The sequence below is a fragment of the Halichoerus grypus genome, chromosome 15 (assembly GCF_964656455.1).
Source record: "Halichoerus grypus chromosome 15, mHalGry1.hap1.1, whole genome shotgun sequence".
NCBI classification, from domain to species: Eukaryota; Metazoa; Chordata; class Mammalia; order Carnivora; family Phocidae; genus Halichoerus; species Halichoerus grypus.
Window position 1 is genome coordinate 46,043,225 of NC_135726.1, and position 20,480 is coordinate 46,063,704.

The window sequence follows — 20,480 nt, forward strand, 5'->3', positions numbered from 1 at the left end:
AATCCTTTGGTAGACAGAGGTAGGAAATACATACTTTCAATTCAAATGAAAGACTATATGGTATTTTACTTCTTTATGATTTTCTTTTGAAAAAATTTAATTCCTCATGAAATTAAGTTATGTAATTAATTTTGGACTCACCTAATACCAATATTACCATTAACAATACTAGTAAAGGCAGTTTAGATTTCTATTTCTCTTTGTCCTTGAGATACAGAATATTCTTGAGATATTCTCCTAATAGTAAGTCAAAATATATATATATATATTTTAAAAGATTTTATTTATTTATTTGACAGAGAAAGACACAGCGACAAAGGGAACACAAGCAGGGGGAGTGGGGGAGGGAGAAGCAGGCTTCCTGCGGAGCAGGGAGCCCGATGCGGGGCTCGATCCCAGGACCCCGGGATCATGACCTGAGCCGAAGGCAGACACTTAACGACTGAGCCACCCAGGCGCCCCAGTCAAAATATTTTTTAAAAAGATTTTATTTATTTACTTGAGAGAGAGAGAGAGAACACGAGCATGAGCGGGGGAGGAGCAGAGGGAGAGGGATAAGAAGACTCTGTGCTGAGCGCAGAGCCCAACATGGGGCTTGATCACACAACCCTGAGATCATGACCTTAGCTGAAATCAAGACTTGGACCCTTAACCAACTGAGCCACCCAGGCACCCCAGTAAGTCAAAATATTTTAACACCACTTGAACTTATTGTTCTTTATGTTGTCATGTTATAACATGATGTAGAGTCAAATTCATTGGTTTTGATATATAGGTTTGCTATTTTCCTTTGACTTAATTTTTTAAAAAAGATTTATTTTAGAGAGAGAGCGTGTGAATGGGGGGGAGGGGCAGAGAGAAAGAGAGAGAGAATCTCAAGCAGACTCCCCACTGAGCAGGGAGCCTGACACGGGGTTTGATCTCACGACCCTGAAATTATGACCTGAGCCGAAATCGAGTCAGATGCTTAACCCAACTGAGCCAACTGCCCCTGACTTAATTTTTAAAATAAAAGATGATATGTAAAGTATCTATATGGATCCAAAGTCAAAATAGAAATCAAAGTATAACCAAAAATAACTCTTTCATCCTTGCCCTCTCCTGTTGTTTCATCTTGAGATTTCTTGTTGAAAATACAGGCATATACTATATTCTTTTCTTCTTCCACAAATATTAGCATAATATACATATCATTCTGAACTTACCTACTTTTCATTTAACATATCCTGAAGGTCACTCCCTAGGAGAACACAGGTACACAATATTCCACTGTACATTCATATAATTAATTCAGCCAGTCTATTGCTGGGCATCTGTGTTATTTCCAGTTTGCTGCATTTACAAATAGTGTTTTTAAAAAATTCCTTTGTGTATACCACATTTTGTATCTTTGGGATAGAAGGGTGCTGGTCTTATGGTAAATGCATGAGACTACACATGGACATTACCTGATTCCCCCCTACATGAACTATTTTGCATTTTCATCAGCAATTTGAGAGTCCTTGTTTTTCCAGTCTTGCCAATGGAGTTTATTAATACACTTTTTGAATTTTGCCCATTTAATTGGGATGAAGTGGTATCTCAGTGTGTGTAACTTGCATTCTCATCTCAATTTTTAGACTCTTTAAGGATATTAGTCTGTGATATAGTTGCAAATATCTCCTCCTGTCATTCTCCTTTAACATTTAGTCCTATAAAATTATTTATTTTTTCTTCTTTATTTCTCCTGGATTTTTAAGTCATGCTTATTGATATCTCCATTCCAGGGCTATAAAGGAATTTACCCATGTAGTACTTGTAAAGTTTCTTTCTTTTTATTTTTTTACATTTAGATATCTTGATTTGTTGGGAGTTCATCTTATGTTACACTGCCAGGGATGAATCTAATTTTCTTTCCTATAAATTTTATCCAACTGTGCTAACAGTAATTAAAAATTCTTTCTCAAAATGATTCTAGCAGAATGGTTCCTGCCAAGAAAGGTGGTTAGGGAAAAACTAAGGAATGTTCTGTCATCTCTAAGGTAGACTAGAGAAGACATTATCAAAATTCACAAACATACCAATGGAAAGGGGTTCAAGAAACATGTACCGTAGGCATTCAAGGAGATCCAGGAATTCACAATGAGGGAGAAAGGAGTACCTGATATGCACACTGATACTAAACTCAACACAGAAGTCAAGGCAAAAGGAAAAAGGAATGCCCCATATTTATCTGTATATGGATGTCCAGAAAGTTATTTTTCTCAGTGGATTCATCACCTTAAAAGAAATAGTCAGCATGAATGAAAATGGCTGGTTTATTACAACAAAGTAATATAACAAAAAAAATTCATTTTTCCCATGTGAGTTGAGAAATTCCACAGAAGACAGTAATTTGGGAGGGAACTACTGTTCCCTAATACTGTTTAGCTACTGTTAAAGAACCGAATTATAACTGTGCTAAATACATGTATATAAGCTCAGCATTCTTTAACTTACATAATACTAAAAGGTACCAAGAAAATACTCTTAGAATAAATTAAGTACTGAACTGATAAGGTACATCTTCATCATTGATATCTTGCAGTTATGTGTAAACTACAGAATTATCACCCATCCAGATCAGAGTTTAAACATTCTGGGTAAATATCATTTGACTACTGTGTTAGTTTTTTCTATGTATGTTCATGAGTGAAATTATTCTGGAATTTGTTGTTCAAGGGCTACTTAACATCTCATTTTATTAATCAGAATTATGTTAGTCTTTAGCATCTGCTCGCAATTTTTCCATAGGATTTTCTGTTCCTTCAGGGGGTAGCCTGTACAATTATCTGCTCCTACATGATTTTTAAAGATTATTTCTTCCAATTGTTAAATTTTTTTGGCCCCTTTCAGTTACTCTTGAAATTTAATCATTTAAAATGTTTTCCTAGAAAATAAACCATACTCTATTTAAAAAGTTGGATCTAATAAGGCTTACATCTATTTATATTACCATTAAAAATATCCTCTAAAACATACATCAGAATTCTTTCTTATAATGTGAAAGCATTGCCAAAGTTTAGTAATAATAGTTTTCTTCAAAGAAACATTTTGACCTAAAATAAAAAAAACCTTTTGTATTGTTCTTTATTCCATGATTTTTGCTTTATTTTCATTAAAACTCTCCATTAATTCAAACACCCATTGGGGCATTAGCTTGTTTAGTTCAGTAATCATTATTTAATTTGACAAATATTTGGACTCCACAACATAACAGGCACTTTCATAAGTGTGGAGATACAATGGTGACAAGAGGTAAACTGCCCTCAATTGTTTTAGTTATCTACATAGAGTAATTTCCATTGAGAACTGCCATGGTCATGTTCATAGGATTTGATATACAGGAGTTTCATTATCATTCACAACTAAATAGCCTGTAATTTTTTTGATTTGCTTATTACTTTGATAATTATTGATAAATTTCCAAGAGGTCAGGATTCATTTGGCCATTTTCTAATTTCTAAATTTTAACTGTGGTGATAAAATGGATAGGACATTTGGCCTTAGAAATTTGTTAGAGACAAATCACTTCCAAATGCCTTCAAAAACAAAACAAAAAACATTGCTGAGCACTCAACTACCCCATTTTCATTAAAACCATAAGGCTTTCTTTATAGTACGGATTTTCTGGTGCAGCAAATGAATACTGATTCAAAGCTTTCTTCCCTTCATTCTGTTTTACTGGTTTTTCTTCAGAATTATCCTACTGTTCAATAAGATACATATACAGATGGCATATTTGTCTATATTCATTATATTGTCAAGGTCTTTATCTCATAGAAATGATCTAATACTAATATTAATGATGGTCATGACATCATTTAAGTTGTCAAGCTCATTTAACCCTTATAATCAAATAAGTAAGGAAACAGACACAGATTTGAGTTACTTTCCAAAAAATACAGATATGTTGGAACTAAGGCATACCAAATAAGTTGTATGACATAGCTCAAGGCTTTCCAAGATTAATTACGTAACAGAAATTCACCTTTAGTGTAATTTTGTGAAAGTGTAACAAGATTTAAAAAGTGATGGAAGGTTGCCCTACACGAGTTAGATTTAAATTCTATGCAGAATAATATCAATGATGTGGAGAATGCTTTAAGAGTGACTCAAAAGAGAATCACAGTGTCATCTTATTCATAGGGTTTTACTCTGGTATTCCAAATGGAAAATTATTCAGTAAATGCTTTCCTGTATTAATACAGATTGCATTATGAATTCTCTGCTGTTGAGTGTGTTATGTGCTCTGACAGTCTTCCAATATTACTTACACTTGTGGGGTTTCTCAAAAGAAGAAATTAACAGACATCAATTAATGAGTCATGAATATTTTTATATCATAAGATTTTATAAGAGTGAAATAAAGTGAGAGCTTGGAGAAAATGTCTCAAAATTTTTATATTCATAGGATTTCTCTAAAGTGTAAATACCCTGGTGTTGAGCAAAGTCTGAGTCCTGACTAAAGGTGTTCCCATAGTCTTTCCATTGATAGAGATTCTTACCATTGTGAATTTTCTGTTCAGTAAAATATGGATGGTGACCAAAGATCTGGCTACTTTCCTTACATTCATAGGAATCTGTATCAGTATGAATTTTCTTATGTCGTGTAAGTTGTGAACCCCAGATAAAAGATTTCCCACATTCCTTACATACATAAGGTTCCTCACCAGTATGTATTCTCTGATGTCGAGTAAGTTGTGAACCCCAGAGAAAGGCTTTTCCACATTCTTCACATTCATATGGTCTCTTTCCAGTATGGATTTTCTGATGTCGATTAAGTTCTGAACCACGAAAAAAGGTCTTTCCACATTCCTTACATTCATAGTTTCTCTCACCAGTATGAATTTTTTGATGTCGATTAAACTCCGAGCCATGAAGAAAGGTCTTTCTACATTCCTTACATTCATAGACTTTCCTCTCATTATGAATTTTCTCATGTTGAGCAAGATATGAGGCCCAAATAAATGTCTTCCCACATTGCTTACATTCATAAGGTTTCCTACCAGTATGAATTCGTTGATGTCGAGCAAGGTGTGAGCTCCAGATATAGGCTTTTCCGCATTTCTCACATTCATAGGGTTTCCTACCAACATGAACATTCTGATGTTGAGCAAGATTTGAACCACGAATAAAGGCTTTTCCACATTCCTTACATTCATGAGATTTCTCAGTAGTGTGAGTTCTCTGATGTTGAGTTAGGTGTGAGCCACGAGTAAAAGCTTTTCCACACTCCTTACATTCATAAGGTTTTTCACCAGTGTGAATTCTCTGATGTTTAGTAAGATGTGATCGCTGACTAAAGGCCTTCCTACATTCATTACATTCATAGGGTTTCTCACCAGTATGAATTCTCTGATGTCGTGTAAGATCTGAGCCACAACTAAAGGCCTTCCCACATTCCTTACATTCATAAGACTTCTCACCAGTATGAATACGCTTATGGACACTAAGTTGTGAATGAAATCTAAAGGCCTTCCCACATTCCTTACATTTAAAAGGTTTTTCACCAGTATGAATCCTCCTATGACCAGTAAGACTTGAACGCAAACTAAACGCCTTCCCACATTCTTTACATTCATAAGTTTTCTTAGCAGTGTGAACTGTCTGATATTGAGTAAGTTCTGAATCAGAAAGAAAGGTCTTCTCATATTCCTTATCTTCGCAAAATTTCTCCCTCGTGTGAATTACTTGATGTTGAGTACAGTCTGAGCCAGAAGGAAAGGCTTTCCCACATTCTTTAAATTCATTCAGTTTCTTTCCTGTATTCTGTTTGTGATGTACATTAAAAGCTGTGTGATGTTTAGAAGTGGACATTTTTTCACCAGCGAGTATAACCTGCTTAAAACATTCTTCCTGATTTTCATGTTGTGTTTCAAACTGACCTTTGCTTTCCCAATCACCCCTCAAACACAAATATTCAAGGCTGTGTTTTTTACAAATTTCCAATTGAGTCAATTCTCTCTCAAAAGTGACATTTTTTTGTGATAACTTCTTGCTCTGACATCTGGACTGCATGTCTGAAAGATAAGAAGATAAATTCATACTGTTTTACTGTTCAAAAAGAATCAAAATGTCCAATGTAGATATAAAAAGCAAATCCTAAATTACGTAAGGCACACAAGAAGTGAATGACTTAAGAAATTCTCAAATTCCGGGCAATATGAAAAAGGGGCAAAAAATAACTAGAAATTAAAGAGAACTAATAAAAGTTGAGGTGAGTGATTAGATATATAAAAGCTTTGTTTTCGTCAAATTCATCTGAGCAGTTCAATTTAAAAAAAAAAAAAAGGTTATTCAGGTACCACCCAGTCATGGAATGCCAATGTAAAGATAAGACTGTTTCACTCAGTATGGTAAATCAACCCTTAGCATATGTTAGGCATTAAAAACATAATTCTGTAAAAAATACATTACAAGACAAAAAAAAAAAAAAAAAGGAAGAAATGGGGGGAATTTAGGGTAGAGTAAAGGATCTTACAAAAACCAAGTACCAGGAAGCACAATTGGGATCATTTAATCATATAATAAGGTAATACACCTCACTGTCTAGTTGCTTCCATCTTTACTGAAATGAGTACATAAACTGCTTCCATATTACTTTCTGTACAGATAGGAGGAAACAAAAGCATATCTAAACTAACTCAAAGACAAATATGCAGAAATGTAATCATGCCTACTTAATCATTTTCAATTTGCCTTTGCAAAGACTTCACCCTGCTCATTTCCTCCACGGTGCGTAGCCAAGCCATCTTTTGGTCACATGACTCCAACCAAGGTGCTTTTGTTTTCTTTATTCTTGAGTTTATAGTATTGCTCATCCATTCTGCTTTATGCTTTCAAGCCTTTCCCTAGGTCTCCTCTTCCTTTCCCTTCTATGCAAGGCCACTGAAAATATTACAGAAAGTATCTACAAATTTTCAAGTACTATGGAAGATACTATGATGAATGTCTTATATAATTCTGAGCTTAAAAACAGTAATGTTGGGAAATAGAGTATCAGTCTAATATGTGGGAAGTAATCTAGTCTAGAGTTAATAGACAGTAGGAACTCAGTCACACAGGTGTGTTGCACTTAGGTTAAAGGACATAATTATGGGTGATTGGGTGATAGTTCAAAAAGGAAAATAGTTTGAGAAGTTGCCAAGGGCAAAGAGCCTGGCATGAGCTAGGAATAAGTAGGACCACTCTGTGACTCATTTTTGATATGTGCCAGATTTGATGAAACTGTCATGTGGTTATGTAATAAATTTTTCTTGGGAGTAGAGCTGGGAACGGAACAAGTACTCTAGCAGTGACAGAGTAAGTTGAAAGGCAGTTCAGTTACATGTGTAAGTAATAGTGTATTGTAGCAGAAAAAGGACAGAATACAGTTTCAGGCTCAGTTCTGTTTACTAACACCATCTTTAGGTTATGAGAAAATTACTGAGCTTGACTGAGCGCTTATTTTTCTGTATGACATTAGAGATATTAATATGTTTTTTAAAGAGATTTATCAAGAGGATTGGGAAAACATACTATGTTATAAAAACTTTTATTTTGAAATACAGTTGACCCTGGAACAACACAGGTTTAAACCGCACAGGTCCACTTAACACATGGATTTTTTTCCAGTATTGTAAATTTATGGTTTCTTTCTTATGATTTTCTTTTTTTTTTTAAGATTTTATTTATTTATTTGACAGAGAGAGAGACAGTGAGAGAGGGAACACAAGCAGGGGGAGTGGGAGACGGAGAAGCAGGCTTCCTGCGGAGTAGGGAGCCCGATGCGGGGCTCAATCCCAGGACCCCGGGATCATGACCTGAGCCAAAGGCAGATGCTTAACGACTGAGCCACCCAGGTGCCCCTCTTATGATTTTCTTAATAACATTTTCTTTTCTCTAGCTTACTTTAAGAATCCATTATATAACACATATAACATATAAAGTATATGTTAATTTATGTTATCAGTAAGGTTTCCAGTCAACAGTAAGCTACTAGTAGTTAAGTTTTTGGGAAGTTAAAATTTATACATTAATTTTTTAAACGATTTATTTATTTTACAGAGAGAGAGAGCTTTCAAGCAAGTGGGGGAGGGGCAGAGGGAGAGGGAGAGAATCTTAAGCAGACTCCCTACTGAGCACGGAGCCTGAAGCGGTGCTCGATCTCATGACCCTGAGATCATGTCCTGAGCCAAAACCGAGTCAGACACTTAACCAACTGAGCCACCCAGGTGCCCCTACATGAATTTTTGACTGTGCAAAGGTTGGCATCCCTAAACCCCTCAAGTTGTTCAAGGGTCAACTGTAATTATAGATTCACAATAAGTTGCAAAGAGTACCCTTTACCCAGTTTTGCCTGATGAACACATCTTACATAATTAAAGCACAGTATCAAAATCATGTAACTGACATTGGCACAATGAATATGTATAGTTATGTCATTTATCACATATGTGGATTCTTGTAATCACCACCAACCACAATCAAGATATAGACCTAAACCATTATTACATAGATTCTACCTCTTGTGCTACATCTTTATAGCCATAACTATGACCACCACTCCCCTTTCCATCCCTAACCCCTGGCAACCACTAATATATTTTCAATCTTTATAATTTAGTGATTTCCAAAATGTTCTATAATTGGATTCATTTGGCATGTGACCTTTGGCATTTTTCATTCAGCACAATATCCTGGAGATTCATTTAAGTTGTTTTAGCTATCAATAGTTCAGAAAAAGAACGATTTTTTTTTTTTTTTTTTTTTTAAAGATTTTATTTTATTTATTTGACAGAGAGAGACACAGCGAGAGAGGGAACACAAGCAGGGGGAGTGGGAGAGGGAGAAGCAGGCTTCCCGCAGAGCAGGGAGCCCATGCGGGGCTCGATCCCAGGACTCTGGGATCATGACCTGAGCCGAAGGCAGACGCTTAACGACTGAGCCACCCAGGCGCCCCCTATTTTATTTTATTTTTTTAAAATATTTTATTTATTTATTTATTTGACAGAGAGAGACACAGTGAGAGAGGGAACATGAGCAGGGGGAGTGGGAGAGGGAGAAGCAGGCTTCCCGCTGAGCAGGGAGTCCGACGTGGGGCTCGATCCCAGGACTCTGGGATCATGACCTGAGCCGAAGGCAGACGCTTAACGACTTGAGCCACCCAGGCGCTCAAAAGAACGATTTTAGAACACAAATATAACCTCTGGAGTTCAAAACCATAATTCCAATAAGGAAATAAAATTTATTTTCTTTCCTTGATATTTCTTTTTTTTTTTTTTTAAGATTTTATTTATTTATTTGACAGAGAGAGAGACAATGAGAGAGGGAACACAAGCAGGGGGAGTGGGAGAGCGAGGAGCAGGCTTCCTGAGGAGCAGGGAGCCTGATGAGGGGCTCAATCCCAGGACCCTGGGATCATGACCTGAGCCGAAGGCAGACGCTTAACGACTGAGCCACCCAGGCACCCTTTTTCCTTGATATTTCAAAAAAAACACACAACTCCTAAATAAACAACTAACAAATACTGTGGGGGAAAAAAAAAAGCTCCAAGAATACGTTACTTCAATCTGAGTTCTGCCCATAATAGAAAATTCATCAATTAGCCTCAACTTGCCAAATATGCACCTTGTTTCCTCTTGACAGCCTGGACTTGTCTTTTATGACATTGCAGTCTCTTTGTTGTCCTCCATTAGCCTTTTTTTTTTTTTTTAAGATTTTATTTGTTTATTTGACAGAGAGAGACACAGCCAGAGAGGGAACACAAGCAGGAGGAGTGGGAGAGGGAGAAGCAGGCTTCCCGCGGAGCAGGGAGCCCTATGCGGGGCTCAATCCCAGGATCCTGGGATCATGACCTGAGCCGAAGGCAGACGCTTAATGACTGAGCCACCCAGACGCCCCTGTTGTCCTTCACTAGCCTTAAACTCTCTTCTGCCGCTTACTATTCACTGTAACCAGAAGCCATTTTCACCTATTATCCTGATTTTCAACTAAGCAGCCTATCAGGCCTTCTCTTAATGTAGAGCTTATTTTGCCAAAATTTATGGACATGTTCCAGTCACAGAAAAGAATACAAGTTTCTTAATAGGTTATATACTCTTTGTTAACTCTTCTTATCCCAAAATGAAACTGGAAAATCAATAAATGTTGGTTAAAAGAACGAATTAGTGCAGGAAATGCAGAAGCAAGGAGAAATTTAGGCAAAATAAGAAAAATTCAAGATACAGTAGGCAAAATAAAAACGGGGTCAAAAGTTTTTCTAGGGAGAAATTTACAAATATCTAAATGAAGACATTTACAAATATCTAAATGAAAAAAAGAGAGATAGAAAGAAATTGAGTCAAAGCATTGATAAACTGACTACTGGAGAAAAAGAATGACACTTACCTTTTTATAACATGAGGGAAAGAATTTGAAGAGTACTGAATTAGAGTGGTATTTGGAGGTGAAGAGAAGGGTCATTTGGAAATTCATGGTGAAAGGTTACTTTTGACTCTAGGTCTCAGATCTTTATCCATAGGTTTTTATCCCTTGAGGAGGAGACTCGAGGCCAATATTTCAGAGAGGCCGCTGCCTCACTAAACATCTGGGCTCTTATCTACAATGATGGCGTCCCTGTGCTGGCTCAGCCCTCACTCACCTGGGCAAGGTCCTCTTGTCTCATCCCGTAAAACCATCCAGGGCTCTTTCCCCTTCTCCAGTAAAGAGAACACATCTGGCTGATAAATGCAAAGTCCTGATCAGAGATAAGAAACAGGAAATGACCATGTGGTAAAGATTTCAAAATTTGCAACTAGTCCCTCGGTTATGAAGGAAGAGAGACAATTATAGGAAGAGCAAGAAAAGGCATGAAGTATTTCTAAAGGATGGAGAAGATAGAGGTTCCCACTGATGATGACTATTACCAAATTTATAAAGCATAAACCATTTTCCCAGAAAGAAGTCAGGAATTCCCCTAGACACTTAAAAGACAATTCAAAAATTCACAATGTAGAAATCAGAAACTTCTGGGGTTAGATTCTGAATCTTACCCAGTGAGATCATGTTGCTGTAGTTCTCCAACATCACATCTCTGTACAAATGTCTCTGTTCCAAGCCTAGGCATTCCCACTCCTCCTGAGAGAAGTCTACAGCCACATCCCTGAACATCATCAACTGCTGAAACAAACAACCCAAGCATCGACAGTGAAATTAAATAATCTTTTAGATAGAAGGGAGAAGAAATGAAAACGCGCACCATAGGAAGCAGTATTCTCACTGAGCAAAAAACGGAAGTTGGCTGCCTGTAGTATAGGGGAATGACATGGAAATTAGTGTGACTGAAGCTGAGTGCCTATATGCTCTTAAAATCTTCTGTTGTTCAGTCACAACATCCTTATGACCTTCCAGGGACAAACACCAGACAACAGGATGGCAGCCCAGAATTAAGAGTTCTTTGTTGATACCACGGGGATGCCACGCCAGGCTTACAGGACTAACTCCAGTTTTATTATGTGACAAACACTTTTTTCCCCCTTAGGCTACTTTTAGTTGAATTTTCTGTTAGCTGAAGTTGAAAGGATTCTTAGAAGACACACTTCCTAACTGAATACCATTTTCTGTGGGAGTGTATAAAATCTCTGGGCTCTCAGATAAGTAGCTGACAATCAACACATGTCTTGTTAATAATATTAATCTCTCACTGATTTCCTGGCAAGATCCCAGATCTCTCTGAACTTTGCCAACTAATAAAACGGAACACCAACCAACACCAACTCTCACCTTTACTAATTGAAACACCCCATTCTACAGAGTAAATAAAAGCTTTCATGTAGAGTATCCCTTTGACCCACTCAGTTCCAACTTCTTAAGCCACAGATTTGAAAAGAAAGTCTCTACTATTTCCTCTAAGGAAAAATATTTCTCCTCCTTCAGTGCTCTGCCAAAGTATTAGGACATGGGAGGTGCTGAATGCCGTGTTGGAGAGAAGAGGGACACCTAGGAAGGCAGTGGACTGTTTCATGGCTATCACTTACCACAATGAATAGTGACTCAAGTAAGCAGCTTAAGGATAAAAAAGTATTCATATGATGTGATATAAATGATTATAATTTTGGAGAGAGGCAATTCCAACTCACATGGGCCATGACTTAAAATTCCAAGAATCAATCAGTCTTCTAGACTCCTCTCCTGGTGAAGCAGAGTCCTGAGAAAGCAGAGCTAGAAGGAAGGAATCAGGAGAGGTCAGGTTTACCTCAGAGCTTTCAGATGGACTAAGAATTCCATTTTCTTCCCTGAAGAAAGATCAGAGGGAGTCTACAGAAATCCTGGCCCAAACCAAAACCCAAGTGACTCATTCTCCCTCCCTTTTTCCCAGTCCTAAGTAACCACTAATTCACTTTCTGTCTCTATAGATTTCCCTATTCTGGACTTTCATATGAATGGAATCATACAATATGTAAACTTACTGTGACTAGTCTATCTCATTTAGCATAATGCTTTCGAGGTTCATCCAAGTTGTAGCATGTATCAGTATTTCATTCCTTTCTATAGCCGAATAATATTCCATTGTATGACTAGACCACATTTTTGTTTACCCATTTATCCATTAATGGACATTTGGGTTGTTTCTACCTTTTGACTGTTATAAATATGCTGCTATGAACCTTTGTGTACAAGTTTTTATGTTCGAATACTTGTTTTTGGTTTTCAGAGTACAAGTTTTACACTTCACTTATTAAATTTATTCCTAAATATTTTATGCTTTTTGATGCTATTGTGAATGGAATTGTTTTCTAAATGTCATTTTTGGATTCTTCATTGCAAATGTATAAATACACATTTGATTGGGCGGGGAGGGGCAGAGGGAGAGGCAGAGAGCGAATCTTCAGCAGGCTCCATGCCCAGTGCAGAGCCTAATGCGGGGCTTGGTCTCACAACCCTGAGGTTATGACCTGAGCCAAAATCAAGAGTTGGACGCTTAACTGAGTTACCCAGGTGCCCCTACGCTTGATTTTTATCTATTCATCTTATGCCCTAAAACTTTTTTTTTTTTTAAGATTTCATTTATTTGTCAGAGAGTGAGAGTGAGAGAGAGCACACACAAGCAAGGGGAGTTGCAGGCAGAGAGAGAAGCAGGCTCCCCACTGAGCAAGGAGCCTGTTGCGGGTGGGACTCGATCCCATCAGGGCCCTAGCTGAAGGCAGATGCTTAACTGACTGAGCCACCCAGGTGTCCTCTTAAAACTTCTCTAAACTCCTTTATTAGTTCTAATAGGTTTTTTTTGTGTGTGGATTCCTTAGGATTTTCTATATTAAAAAAAATCATGTCATGTGTAGATAGAGACGGTTTAACTTCTTTTCCTAGATGTTTTTTATTTCTTCTTTCTTGCCTAACTGCTCTGTAAAATCTCCAGTACAATACTGAATAGAAGTGGCAAAAGCAGTCATTCTTGTCTTATTCCTGATCTTAGGGGGAAAACATTCAGAGATTCACTATCAAATATGTTAGCTATAGGATTTCTGTAGGTGCCCTATACCAAGTTAAAGAAATTCCCTTTCATTCCTAGTTTATAGAGTATTTTTTAAATGAAAAGGTATTGGCTTTTGTCAAATGCTTTTTCTGTATCTAAGAAAATGACTATGTGATTTTTGTTTTTTATTCTATTGATATGATGTATCACATCAATTGATTTTTGGATGTTCAGACAACCTTGCATTCCTGGGATATATTCCACTTCATCATGTTGTATAATTCATTTTATACATTGCTGGACTTGGTCTGCTAATATTTTGTTGAGGATTATTGTGCTCAAATTCTTATGAGATAAGCTTTGTCTGGTTTTGGTATCTGGGTAATACCGGCTTCATCAAATAAGTTGGGATCTTAGCTGTATCCTCTCTTTTTTTAAAATTTTTTAAAAAGTGAACTCTATACCCAATGTGGGGCTCAAACTCACAACCCCAAGATCAAGAGTCACATGCTCTTCCAATTGTGCCAGCCAGGCACCCCTGGCTATATTCTTTAATTGCAGCAGAGAAGACACTGGGGAACTCAGAACTGATAGTAGGAGGCCTTCTGAACCAGGTTATGTTCTGAACAACAAAGAAAACCTGGCTGTTCAAAGGAACCATATTTTATTTTATTTACTTATTTTTAATTTAAATTTTAGGTAGTTAACATACAGTACAATATTGGTTTCTGGAATAGAATTCAATGATTCATCATTTACATACAACACCCAGTGCTCATCATAACAAGTGCCTTCCTTAATACCCATCACCCATCTAGCCTATCCCTCCCCCACCTCCCGCTATCAACCCTTAGTTTGTTCTCTATTGTTAAGAGTCTCTTATAGCTTGTTTCACTCTCCTTTTTTTCATTTCCCCTTCCCATATATTCATCTGTTTTCTTTCTTAAATTCCACCCATGAGTGAAATCATACAGTATTTGTCTTTCTCTGACTGACTTATTTCACGTAGCATAATACATTCTAGCTCCATCCATGTTGTTGCAAAGGGCAAGATTTCATGCTTTGTGATGGCTGAGTAATATTCCATTGTGTGTGTGTGTGTGTGTGTGTGTGTGTGTGTATAAACCACGTCTTCTTTATCCATTCATCAGTTCATGGACATTTGGGCTCCCTCCATAGTTTGGCTATTGTTGATACTGCTGCTAAAAACATCAGGGTGTGTGTATCCCTTTGAATCTGTATTTTTGTATCCTTTGGGTAAATAACTAATATTGCAATTGCCGGGTCACAGGATAGTTCTATTTTAAACTTTTTGAGGAACCTCCATACTGTTTTCCACAAAGGCTGCGCCAGTTTGCATTCTCACCAACAGTGCAAGAGGGTTTGTTCCCCTTTCTCCGCAGAGGAACTGTATTTTAAAGAAAATGTCTCCCATTGTAGTAACAGAGGAGAGAGAACTCCTGGGCAGAAGAACCTAAAAACTACTTTTTCACAGGAAAGCACCAGTGACAGCTATTCTGAGATAATCTATCACCTTCAAAAAAAATAAAATTAGAACCATTGTGTCCCAAGATATTGTTAGATATGTTTGAAAAGAGTGCCAAAATTCCCTATGTATAAAGAAAACTGCCTAAAAGACACTGGAGAAGATTAAAATTATTATCCAACATTCCAGTATGAGTAAAATAATTATTTTTATTTTTATTTATTTTTAAAAAATAATTTCTGATATAATCACAGCTCTGAGGCAAGACTACGTGCCCAAATATTACAATGATTTCAGGAATGGGAAGGAAGTGATGAGCAGACTACATGTGAGAGTTGAATTCAAAAGTGAAAGAGAACATAGGCAAAATCACTTTAGAAATGAAGAACAAACAAGCACAAGCTATGACAAATACCACAGAAAGTGCATGGACAAAGAATACAGAAATTAGTGAGTAGAGCAAAATAAAACAAAGAAAGAGATGACAATTATTGGAAGAAAACAGTGCAAGTCAGAGATAATCCAACTTGCAAATAAGCAGACCCCTACAGATGAAATCCAAATCAAGGAAGAGAACAAATATTAAAAACTACATTTTTAACATTAAAAATAATTTCCTGAAATAAAGCATGAATATACATAATGAAAAGACACACACCATATTGCAGGGAGAAATGATTCAGAATTGTCAGTACCAAAACATTTCCTAATAAAATTATTAACCTAAAACCCCTGGGAAATCAAGATAAAAATATCAAGTTACCTATGAGAAAAAGGAAATTCCGTTGTTAGACTTCTCCACTGCTAAATTCAGAGCCCCAAATAGTGAGTAGTCTCTCCAATATACTTGTGGGAAAATAAATGACAGAACCGAAGATTTTATATGCAGCCAAGCTGTCCTTCAAATATAAAGGATATAAAAAGTTCTATGCTCCAAGAGCTTAGGGAATATTACTCACATGGGTGCTTTCTAAACTACTAGAGGACATATTTCTGCCTTTAAAGAGAGAATAGAGAAAATTTCAGGAAATTTTTTATTGTATTATCATTTATACACTTGACTATATATATGATAAATTTCAATAAAAAGTTCATTTTACAAATTATGGAGAAATATATACAAGGCAAATGAAAACAAACAAAAAAATAAGCAGGGGCGCCTGGGTGGTAGAGTTGGTTAAGCGTCCAACTCTTGATCTCAGCTCAGGTCTTGACCTTAGGGTTGTGAGCTCAAGACCCCCATTGGGCTCTATGCTGGGTGTGGAGCCTACTTAAAAAATTAAAAAATAAATTAAAAAAAGAAAAGCAATTTGTTTATTAAAAAAATAAGCAGGGGCTATGATCTTGAGCATGCTAAAATACCAAAGCCTCCAATTCACAATAAAAATAATTATGAATATCTAGGTTCACCTGGGTGGCTCAGTTGGTCAAGCATCCAACTCTTGATTTGGGCTCAGGTCATGATCTCAGGGTCGTGAGATAGAGTCCCGCATCAGGCTCTGTACTGGGCATGGAGCTTGCTTAAGATTCTCTCTCTGCCTCTCCCCCTACCCCTCTCTCTAAAAATAATAATAATAATAATGATGATGATGATGAACATATATCAACCAACAGCAGCAACTTCAATAAAGCAGAAGCTACAGGTTATGTAAGATAAAACTTCATTCACAGAGTATTTTAATACATTTTTGTCAATCAAAGACAAATCAAGTGGAAAACAAGCACTATAGACTGGCCATATATTAGATCACTAAGAAAAATTCATTAAATTCCAACGTTAAAAAATATCATAATGCAGAGTGCCTGGGTGGCTCAGATGGTTAAGCGACTGCCTTCAGCTAAGGTCATGATCCCAGGGTCCTGGGATCGAGTCCTACATCAGGCTCCCTGCTAGGCGGGGAGCCTGCTTCTCCCTCTGCCTCTCTCTCTCTCTCTCTGACTCTCATGAATAAATAAATAAAACATTTAAAAAATATATCATAATGCAGCAAAACTGGAAATTACAAGCAAAGAGGGGGCCTATTGTGCCTTACCTGAATTCCTCAATTTTATCAATAGGGATTGAGTTCCCTTCATGTCACAGGGCTCAAGACCCTTCCATAGCACTAAGGCTAAGACACTATACCACTATATTGGTTTTCTACTACTGAGCAACAAATTAGCATAAACACAGTGGCTTAAAATAATACAAATTTATTACCTTACACTTAGGCAGTTAGGTAAAAGTCTGAGATGGTTCTCATTGGGCTAAGATCAAGGTGTCAGCAGGGCTGTGTTCCTTTCTGTAGGCTCTAAGGGAGAATTATTTATTTCCTTATGTTTTCCAGAGTCTAGAGGCCACCAACATTGGCTCCCTTCCTTCAGCCAGCAATTTTGCATATCTCTGACCATTCTTCTTTGATTCTATCTCCCTCTTGACTCTAAACCCTTGGGAAAGGTTTACTGACTTTGAGAATCCATTGGGCCTAGTTGGATAATCTAGGATAATTTCTCTATTTCAAGGTCCTTAACTTAATCTTGTTTGCAAAGTCCCCTTTGCCCTGTAAAGCAAAATATTCACAGGTTCCAGGGATTAGGACCTGGACATCTTTGCAGGGGCATTATTCTGCCTACCCCAACCACCTTTAAAGCTTCTATCCTTGGCTCCTCTCTTTCTGATGGATACTCAAAAATCCACCTCCTTCTATCCCATCACTTCCTCTCCAACAGTCTTGAATCCAACCAGGATAAGCATCAATATCCCCTGTATCCATTTTTATGTCCATCATAAGAAGCCTTAGATTCCTGATAATCTCTCCATTCAGACACTGTACTCCCAATCAGTTGAATGTACCCCCTTCTCATCCCTCCCCAAATCTTGACACTTTCTAGTATGCCCTCTGGAATTCATAATTCATTAATAACAAACCCCTCTTCTATCCCCAACCACTTTTTGAATATTCCCTTCACCTTTGGGTCTAAGGGAAACCTGGCTCTCCCCAGAGGACTCTGCAGCCTTTTCAATATCTCCCTCTCCTACCCGCCACAGCTTCTTGCCACTGGGTCTGGAAGCAGGGCAGGTATCCTCCTTGTTCTTACTGCTTTCAGACTTTTCTCTCTTCCTCCTCCAAAAAAGCTCTAGCTTGGAATTTCATGCCATGAGATTATTTATAATTCACCACACCTCACTGTTGCTGACATCTACCAAATACAGGATATTTCCCCTTGTTTTTTGAAAACCTGAGCTCATGGCTCATTCTCTGCAACACTACTACCCTCTTTTATTCTTGGAGTTGCACTGCATACACACAGATGAGCCTTGCTTACTCATTCTCACCTGTATTTCTACTTTTCCCTTTCTTGTGGCTCATTATCACCAATATACTGCAACGTTGTTATTTCCCCTATTTCTCTATTTCTATTTCTCTGCTCATATTTACAGAGAAATTCTTGGGATATGTTCTCTACACTGTCTCCTATTCCTCTCCCCACATTCTACATGACCCAACTCAACCCAACTAACGGCCACCACAGAAACTGCTCTCCACACATTTACGAATAACTATGATTGTTACTAAATGCAATATTCTTTGTTTCTGGCTCCACAGCTGCTGCTACCACATTTACACAAACGGTCAGGCACACAGTGGTGCAGTCACAATCATATACATGTACAGTCACACCTAAATGGTCATTACAATCACGTACAGCTCCCCTCACCATCGTGCGCATGCAAACACACACACATACACACCCCCAACCCTACAGCTCCTGAGCGATTACCCCCACATCCCGCTCCCGTAACAATTTCACACAAGCACCCACAGATCCCATCCGTGATCGCGCGGGAGCGGACACACACATACACAGCTCCCTACCACCTTCCCTCCCACACCCACTTGCTGGCAAAGCCTGAGACTCCGAAAACATCAGTCCCTCACTGCCCACTGCCCTCCCCAGTGGCCTTGGCCCCTCAGGGGTCATTCCGCTTCTGGGTCTAAAACTCTCTTACCTGACCCTGCGGTCTCTACAAGAATGTTCCGCTGGGATTCGGGCGCGATGCTTCCTACGGTCCTGGAAGCGTCAGCGCGCGGACAGGAAGCGGCTTCGGCTATGGTGGGCATCGGAAAACGCAGTCAGAGCCTGGACAGCCTTTCAGAGCCCAGAGCCGACAATCTCAATTCACAGGCCTTGGCCTCGGCCCCCATCCTTTCCCGCGACAAAGACCATTGCCCTCATAACTGCTCACATGCGTGGCAGAGGGCTTCTATTAGTTCCATTAGTTCCAGGCCGCGTTTAGAACGCAAGACTCCACTAAGGCCTCCACGCTGCTCCTCCACAAACGTGTGCCCCAGTCTGGGAACCTGGACAAATGAACAAATGCTGCCTTTACCGGAAGTAGCCTTGGACGCGATGGCCCTTGGGAAATGTAGTTCAGGGCCGTAGGCCAAAGTCCCTCAGAGGAAGGGTGTAATTCTTCGCGGCTTGAGTTCGCTGTCTGGGCATCTGACAGATATGGTGTGACAGAAAGGTCCCGTTAGGCAGTGCCTAGCATCGACCTGGGGGTAGGATGAAGGGGCCCGGCCCCAGGAGTGTCCCTTCTCTGCGAAGCCATGGGAGCTCCTTCTTTAACGGAAGTGTGGTATCTCTCACATCCTCAAATACTTACCGTAGTCTCATCTTCCAATTACCCTTAAAGAGTTTGATTTAAATTAATATTCAAGCTTACATTAGTGTTTTGTAAATGTTATTCATATCTTGGCCATTTTTTTTTTTTTTTTTTTTTTTGCTGAAGTTAATATTTGCCAGTTTTTAAAATTTGCTTCCTTTTCTCCGAGCTCATCATTTAGATGGACAGTATGTCTAAGTTTTCTGACAGAGTAGTTTCTTTCAGTACTTTCAAATTCAGCCTTTAAAAAGAATTTCTTTTAAAATATTTTTATTGTAAAATAGGAAATACCTGACGAAAAGTGCATAGAATGTGTACATTCAGTTTTACTCAATACTAATGAAGAGTACATTGTTGGTATTTCAAGAAGAAACGACCTATGCATGTGATATTTCTGATCCCCAGTCCCTAGCTGACCACTATCCTGCCTGACTGTTAAGGTAATAATATTGTAGAGGCCGCTTTTAGGCAATCAACCTGAACAGTGGAAACCTCAGTAAGGTAGAAGGGCCCACAGGAACCCCCTGGCTGAATACGAACAGGCCCTTTAGGAGACCCACCTCAAAAGAATCATAAGCCCTAGCTGACCAGTGGGTAGACACAGGTACCAAAAAAGAAAAATTCCATACTTCCCATACCTTCTCACCTTCCCCCCTTAACCACAGCCCCCCACCCCTGCCTCGCAGCAGTCTCTGCTTTGCTGTCAATAAACTTCTATCACCCTTATTCTGCCTTGGGTGAATTCTTTCACTGCCTGTGTAGTAGGCTTCCACCAGCTCAGGTTACCCCACATTTGGTGGCTCCCATCGGATTGGGGGACCCCACAAATATCTTGGTTGTCAGTTATCTATCTTTCAAATTTATATAAATGCAAATCAAATTGCATGAATTTA

At 38.3% G+C, this 20,480-nt stretch overlaps 1 protein-coding gene across 7 annotated transcripts; it reads right to left on the bottom strand.

The window, feature by feature from the left end:
* Nucleotides 1–2,279: 2,279 nt before the first annotated feature.
* On the bottom strand, nucleotides 2,280–19,299 carry ZNF790 (zinc finger protein 790). 7 transcript variants are annotated; one of them, XM_078063279.1, is made up of 6 exons: nucleotides 18,931–19,054; nucleotides 17,140–17,230; nucleotides 12,120–12,201; nucleotides 11,034–11,160; nucleotides 10,643–10,738; nucleotides 2,280–6,041 (listed from the first exon to the last, which is right to left on the bottom strand). In XM_078063279.1, exons 3-6 carry the CDS (start codon nucleotides 12,126–12,128, stop codon nucleotides 4,372–4,374), a joined length of 1,902 nt encoding a protein of 633 aa, XP_077919405.1. In that variant the 5' UTR covers nucleotides 12,129–12,201; nucleotides 17,140–17,230; nucleotides 18,931–19,054; the 3' UTR covers nucleotides 2,280–4,371. The 7 variants fall into 7 exon arrangements, with proteins under 7 accessions (XP_077919405.1, XP_035970267.1, XP_035970266.1 ...); XM_036114374.2 differs by lacking the exon at nucleotides 17,140–17,230 and having other exon boundaries at nucleotides 11,034–11,157; nucleotides 18,931–19,299; XM_036114373.2 differs by lacking the exon at nucleotides 17,140–17,230 and having other exon boundaries at nucleotides 18,931–19,299.
* Between the last annotated feature and the right edge of the window lie 1,181 nt (nucleotides 19,300–20,480).

Excerpts from the sequence above, each read along its gene's own strand:
- ZNF790 (XM_036114373.2), bottom strand. Across the intron at positions 10,739-11,033 it reads CAGCAACATGATCTCACTGG|GACTTTGCATTTATCAGCCA; the intron begins GTAAGATTCAGA and ends ATCTCTGATCAG. Across the intron at positions 6,042-10,642 it reads GACAAGAGGACCTTGCCCAG|ACATGCAGTCCAGATGTCAG; the intron begins GTGAGTGAGGGC and ends CTTATCTTTCAG.